The following is a 7,500-nucleotide window of genomic DNA, read 5'->3' on the forward strand; positions in this document are numbered from 1 at the left end:
CGTTAGGTCAAGTTACATTAGGATAGGTTAGGTTCCAGTAGCAAGCCGTTAACACACCCTCTACCACACAGGAGCTCTACCACGAAGAGTGTGAAAGTGTGTGCATCCTGTTCGCCTCCATTCCTAATTTCTCGGACTTCTACGTGGAGCTTGAGTCAAACAATGAGGGCGTGGAGTGTTTGCGGCTCCTTAACGAGATTATTGCAGACTTTGACGAGTTGCTGGAGGAGGAACCATTCAAGAATATTGAGAAGATTAAGTCCACTGGGGCAACGTACATGGCTGCTGCAGGTGTGTGAGTGTGTGTGTGTCTGTGTGTGTGTGTGTGTGTGTGTGTGTTGGTGTTTTACAAGTGTGTTTTTTTTAGGTCTTGTTTTGATGTTAAGTTTTTCCTTGTATGTGTGTGTGTGTTAGATATTGAGAAGATTAAGTCCACTGGTGTGTGTGTGTGTGTGTGTTTAATAAGTCAAGATTTTTGTGTTGTGTTGATACCAAATTGATTTTCTGATATTTTTCGTCTTGTTTTTCAATTTCAAGTCTAACCAAGCCCTCACTCAACATTTCCCAGCATTTTTTCACCTTTCTTTCAATTCAACGCATAACAGAACCAACACTCATTATTTTCCAGCCTTTATATCTATTTCTCTATTCTCTCTCTTCCTGCATTTTCTATCCCAGATCTAACCAAAGTAACGCTCAAAAATCTTAACCTTTTTTCACCTTCATTTTTTCTCCCAGGTCTAATAAAAGCTACACTCAATATTTACTAACATATTTCTCCTTTATTTTCTCTCCCAGGTCTGACCAAAGCTACTCGGGACCTCAAGAATTTTAGCCACGTGACAGCCATGGCAGACTATGCTCTCCGACTGCGCGACCAGCTAGAATACGTTAATGAACACTCCTTCAATAACTTCAAGATCAGGATAGGTGAGGTGGTGTGTGCATGGCTGGTGGTGATGGAGAATGTAGGTTTTGCTCTTGTTTTTATTTATTTATTTTCATATTGTTGTTTTTTTATTTATTTATTTTTTTTTTTTTTGTCTCATTGCTTAAAAATAATTTCTAGATTAGGTTAAGTGAGGTGATGATATTTATTTGGGTTTTTTTGCTGTTGTTTTTCTTGTTTTCATTCTTATTCTTGTTGTTGTTGTATTATTATTATTATTATTATTATTATTATTATTATTATTATTATTATTATTATCATTATTGCTGTTATTACTATTCATATTCTTCTTGTTCTTGTTCAACTTCTTTTCTTGTTTTTTTTTATTCTTATCCTTATCCTTTTGGCACACACACACACACACACACACACACACACACACACACACACACACACACACACACACACACACACACACACACACACACACACACACACATACCATTAATGCCAGCACATAAACACAAAATCCACAATATTCAACACAACACAGTACACAAACTAACTGCAAAGAAAAACAAACAAACAAACAAAAAAACACAATTAAAACACTTAAATTAATCACAAACCACAAAATAAAATAAATAAATGAAAAAATCCACGTAAGATTTCCAACGACGACACAGAAAAATAACGAAGAAACAAACACGCACGCACACACACAATATTATTACTACGCCTTAACGCCAGTCTTTCCTTCCCAGGTATAAACATAGGACCAGTGGTTGCAGGTGTCATAGGAGCAAACAAACCACAGTATGACATCTGGGGGAACGCAGTTAACGTCGCTTCAAGAATGGACTCAACAGGAGAGCTGGACAAGATTCAGGTGAGTGTCTTGTAGATTACGTAATACTATTATATACAATCCATTGGTATTATCTATTTGCTGTGGTCAATAAAATATCTATAAAATATCTATCTGTGTGTGCGTAAGGTGCTGAATCTGTTACGTGTATTGGGGTGTATTGGGGTGTGTGTGTGTGTGTGTGTGTGTGTGTCTGTGTGATTACCAGCCTGGTATAAAGGTAGAAAGATTATTATTATTATTATTATTATTATTATTATTATTATTATTATTATTATTATTATTATTATTATTATTATTGTTACTGTGTGTGTGTTTTTACCTAGTTCTATTTAGCTAGTTATGGTTTACGAGAGGGAGTAATCTCTTAGTATCTGTCTGTATATCTATCCAGTTTGGTCTTAAAAGCATGGATATTTACGGCATTGATAATGTCTTCACGCCACAACAACAACTAAAGAACTGTCTCTCATACTAAACACCCTTAACAAGATAATGAAATGAAGCCTAACTAAACCCAAACTCATATTAAACCTAAACCAACCAAAAATGCATCTTATACTGACTGACCCCTACAAAAATAAATAAATATATAAACAAACCTAACCTAACCTAACCTAACCAAGCCAAACCTAACCTAACCTAACCTAACCTAACCTAACCTAACCTAACCTAACCTAACCTTACCTAATCAAACCGAGCCTTACCTATCCTAACCTAACCTAACCTAACCTAACCTAACCTAACCTAACCAAACTGAGCCTTACATATCCTAACCTAACCTAACCTAACCTAACCTGACCTGACCTGACCTGACCTAACCGAACCTAACCAAACCTAACCAAACCAGGCCAAACCTAAGCTAACCTAGCTTAACCTAACCTAACCTGACCTGACCTAACCAAACATAACCTAACCTAACCTAACTAAGCCAAACCTAACCTAACCTAACCTAACCTAACCTAACCTAACCTAACCCAACGTAACCTGATTTCACCTGACCTAACCGAACCTAACCAAACCTAACCAAACCAGGCCAAACCTAAGCTAACCTAACTTAACCTAACCTAACCTGACCTGACCTGACCTGACCAAACCAAGCCAAACCAAGCCAAACCTAACCTAACCTAACCTAACCTAACCTAACCTAACCTAACCTGACCTCACCTCACACTGACTGACCAACTGCCCCCAATCAAACAGGTCACACAGGAGGTTTACCAGATCCTACACAAGAAAGGTTACCCATTGACCTGTCGTGGCACCATCAAGGTCAAAGGCAAGGGTGACATGGTAACTTATTTTCTGACTGGGAAGAGTCATGATGCTATTGAGTGTTTGGATGCGCCCTCCTCCGCCTCCTCCTCCCTGCCACGCTCTGACGCCAAAAGCTGAAGTGTGGTGGTGTGTGGTGAAGTGTAGTGGTAGTGGTGGTGGTGGTGGTGGTGGTGGTGAGGTCTGTTTTCATTCTTGGTTTATTTATTTATTTATTTTTTTTTCTCCTTTTTTTTCTTCATTTCTTCCTCCTTTCTCTGTTTCTCTTCTCTTTTTTTCCCTCTTAATTTCTTTCTTTGTTTTTTTTCTTTTCTTCTTCCTCTGTTTCCTGTTTTTTTTTTCCTTTTGCCTTTAATTCACTATTTTTCCTTCCTGTGTCTGGAAAAGAGGACACAGGCAGCTGGGAATATGCTGGAAATAGTTAGAAATAGCTGGAAATTATGGAAATATTGAAAAAGCACTGAAAATATTGAAAAACAGCTGGAAATATTGAAAAAGCAGATGAAAATGATGAAAAACAGTTGAAAATGTTGAAAATATACAGAAAATATTGAAAAAATAAAAGAAATCATGAAAAAAATTAAAATATTGAAAAAAAAACACAAAATCAGAGACAAAGCAACACGAACCAATCAAAAAATACCTGGAAATAGTTAAAAAAAATATAAAAAAGATCTGAAATTATACAAGAATATCAAAAAAAATCCATAAACTTGTGAAAATAATTAAAAAAACGCAAAAAAAAAATAGCCAATGAATATTTAGGTGGCTCTGCTCTGCTACCCAGCCACACTCTGACAGCAGGAGGTGCCGTGTGGCCGTGTGGTGGTGTGTGGCGAACAGTAGTGAGCCGTGGTGGTGTGTGTCGGTTTGTGTGGTAGAATTACGCACCAGTCTGATATTTTTGTGTTCTGCCCCGTGATTGGCCAGGAAATAAGGGACAAATAGCTAGAGGGGTGGAAAATAGGTTGAAATTTGCTTAGGTGCTAAAAGAAATGAGACAGGTGGAGTATCTTGAGAAATATGAAGAAAAAGACAAGAACAAGTTAAGATAATGAAAAGAGTATTTGTGTACAGTGAAAAAAGAGGTGGAAATATGCTTAGATAATTAAATAGATGATAGAAACAGGTGAGATTTTTTAGAAACACCTGGAATATCGAAAAAGTAAGGGTATTGTAGCTTTGAAAATACAAATAGCAAATTCTAACCTAGGAAAAAGACAAATATTGAAATTTTACCTAACCGAACTTAATGGAAAGAGACATAGACATAATATTTCACCAGACATATGTTATACTAACCCAAAAGTGACAGAAAATGGGAAATCAAATAAATGAAAAGGACAAACGGAAAATCTTACAACATTTCTTAAGCCGACCTATTAAAAAAGACATGACATTCAGTATTCAGCCAGTAATGTATCTGGGGAAAGACTTAGAGAAAATAAAAGGGGTGGTAATATTTAAAAGACTAATTTCTGTTTTCTTTTTTTTTGTGTGTTTTTTAAATAATAAAGAAAGAGATGAGATTGATTTAGATGGGAAAAGATTTAAAAAATTATGAAAATATTTTAAAACTAATTTATTTATGTTTTTTAGTGTTTTTTTTAACTAATAAAATAAAAAAGATTTATTCAACTAGAAAAAAATGATGAGAAAAAAAAAATTATCTGTTTTTAAGTGTTTTCAAACTAATAAAGAAAAAAAACAACTTATTCAACTAAGAAAAATTTAAAAAATCAATGAAAATATTTAAAAAAACACCAAAGTTCTGTGTTTCTTTAACTAATCATAATTACTTTGACAATGCACCTTTTCATCCAGGCCAGTAAAACTCTTAATGGTACTTTGGTACGTTAAACCGACCATTAATCCGAGACACTACAGTGACGGCAGCTATGTAGGTATTGTGTGTGTTATAATGTACTGTGTTATTGTACTGTGGCCAAAATGAATGTGTAGAGGTGAGAGAGTAAGGAAAATAAGAGGAGGGTTAGCGCAAGAAGCCATCAGAACTACACATGGCAGTCTCTGTGAAATAACATAAAAAAATTCTGATTATAGATGAATGAACTGTTTTTTCGTGTGTATAGACGCCACGATAGGTGAATTAAGGGTATTTTCAGCATTCCCTACCATGTATAAATGCCGCGAAACATGGGATGAGCTAAGGAAATAATTTTTGGTGTAGGAAGCTTTCAGGCCTACATGTTATAGATGGATAAACTGTACTTTCGCATGTATAGACGCCACGATACTGAGAGAGTTTACGTTTGTGAGTATAGATGAAATAAGAACACAAGCCATCTACACTTGGCAGTCCTTGTGAGAAGTATAGATGAATGAAAGGCGTTTTCATATTCCCTGCCATGTATAGACGCCACAATACTCCAATAAACAAATAAAATAAGAGAATAAGGTAAGCTGGAAAAATTATATTAACCTAATGTTATAGACGACTGAATTGTATCTAAACGTTCCCTGCCACGTATAAATGCCATAACTCCGAGACTGGTGAAGTGCCATGTATAAACGCTGCAATTTTGAGACAGTGGGTATAGATGAAAGAAATCCATTCCTGTTTTTCATGGTGATAAGATCCAGTGATGTAACATAGCCTAACGTAACCTAACCTCACGTGAATATAGATAAGTAAAGGGTGTTTTTATGATGTATAAACGCTGCGATATCAGCCGGAACGTGTGATGTGTTGTATAAGCAGAATAATTCACTCATTCCTGTTTGTGTGTTTGTTGTGATAAGGAATAACTGTTTTTTTGTTGATTTGTGAATGTAATTGGGGTGAAAATTAAATAGATTTGTTGTTTTTTTAGTGATGGAAGATAGGAAGAAATTAATTAAGAGATAAATGTGAGGAATCTTTGTGAAGATTTAATGAATATGTTGTTTTTTGTTATGAAAGATAGAAGATAAGTTAGTTAAGATGTTATTGTTTGTGAAATTAAATGATCATAAGGGAAAATGAGTTAATATGTTAGTAAAGGTATATATTGTTGAAAATTAAAGAAAATATGTCTTTTTTTGTGATGAAATGGAGGGAAAAAGTTAGTTAAGGTTAGTTGTTTGTGAAATTCAATTGGTTTAGGTGGAAATTAATTAATAAGTTAGTTTTTATGACGAAATGTGAAAGAAAGGTTTGTGAAAAGATAAGTATTAGAACATTTGAAAAGTTACATTAGTATTCTGGCAATAAAAGATACAAGGAAGTAAATAAGTAAAGAAAATGAAAGATGAAATTGAAGAGAGAGAGAGAGAGAGAGAGAGAGAGAGAGAATAAAAAAATAACCTCAGGAATGAAGAATAGCAAGATTATTAAAGATTACAAACCAAAAAAAAAATAAGATAAAGACCAAAAATATGTACACCAAAGAAATAAAATAAATAAATAAACAAAATAATGAAAAATAAGAAATAAAAAAAGATAATTACAAACTTTAAAAAAATAAATAAATAAATAAAAAAAACAAAAACAAAAACTAACTGTAACATAAATAATTTGCCAGTTATTGAAATTCTCTATAGGAAGGAAGAAAAGAAATTATATATATATATTAGTTACATAAGAAAAAAAAAATTGAGCTGTGATGGAAGGTTGCTGTAGAGATTAATGATAATAATAATAGTAATAATTAATAATAATAATAATAATTGGTGCTTCATATGGTGACTTAAAGAAATTGTTTTTTATTTGTTTGTTTATTTATTTATTTGTTTATATTTTTGAATGGTGAATAAAAAGATTATGAATAAGAAATTAAATAAGATGCCAAAAATAATAATAAGAATAAGAATAAGAGAGAGAGAGAGAGAGAGAGTTTACTTCATCATCTAAACTTGTAAATAATAAATAAGTAAATAAACAAATAAACAAAATACTGCTTTGTGATTGGTTGAAGGTGCTTTGGGGGTAAATATTTGAGCTAATCAGAGAGCAGGAAACATAACCAATGGGAAAAATAAAGAATTGATTGAAAATAGACAGATAAATAGCTGGAAATAGACAAAAATAAACAAAAAGGCAGAAATATTGATGAAAATGAAGAAATATGATAAAAAAAAACAGGAGGAGAAGAAAATATGAATAAAATAAACAAAAAATTACAATAGACAGAAGATAATGATAGTTTAGACAGAATTATGGCTTGTAATAAACAGAAAAATTATAAACAAACAGGAATACAGCTTTTAATAGACAGGTAATTGAGAAAGACATCAAAAAATAAAAAATAAAAATTATCAAAGCATTGTTTATGGAGAAAATTAGTAATATAGACAGGAATATGTCTTGTAATAAACAGAAAGATTGTAATGGACAGAAAATAAAAAAAAGACAAAAATAAATAAAAAAACAAAAGCATTATTACTTAAAATTGAAATAAATAAGTAAGAGCAGCTTTTTAAAATACATTGTAAGTGGAAGCTTTAAGTAGAAGAGAGTTTTAAGTAA

General features: G+C 33.0%; 1 protein-coding gene across 1 annotated transcript in view; it reads left to right on the forward strand.

The window, feature by feature from the left end:
* The window catches only part of LOC135095797 (adenylate cyclase type 6-like), a 59,676-nt gene that overhangs the window by 46,940 nt on the left and 5,236 nt on the right, over positions 1–7,500 (forward strand). The window contains 4 exon segments of the mRNA XM_063996905.1: positions 72–291; positions 799–930; positions 1,654–1,778; positions 2,961–7,500. The exon segment at positions 2,961–7,500 is cut by the window's right edge and continues 5,236 nt beyond it. Of these exon segments, the coding sequence (XP_063852975.1) occupies positions 72–291; positions 799–930; positions 1,654–1,778; positions 2,961–3,152 (669 nt within the window). The 3' untranslated portion in view covers positions 3,153–7,500.

The sequence above is a fragment of the Scylla paramamosain genome, unplaced genomic scaffold (assembly GCF_035594125.1).
Source record: "Scylla paramamosain isolate STU-SP2022 unplaced genomic scaffold, ASM3559412v1 Contig1, whole genome shotgun sequence".
Lineage (NCBI taxonomy): Eukaryota > Metazoa > Arthropoda > Malacostraca > Decapoda > Portunidae > Scylla > Scylla paramamosain.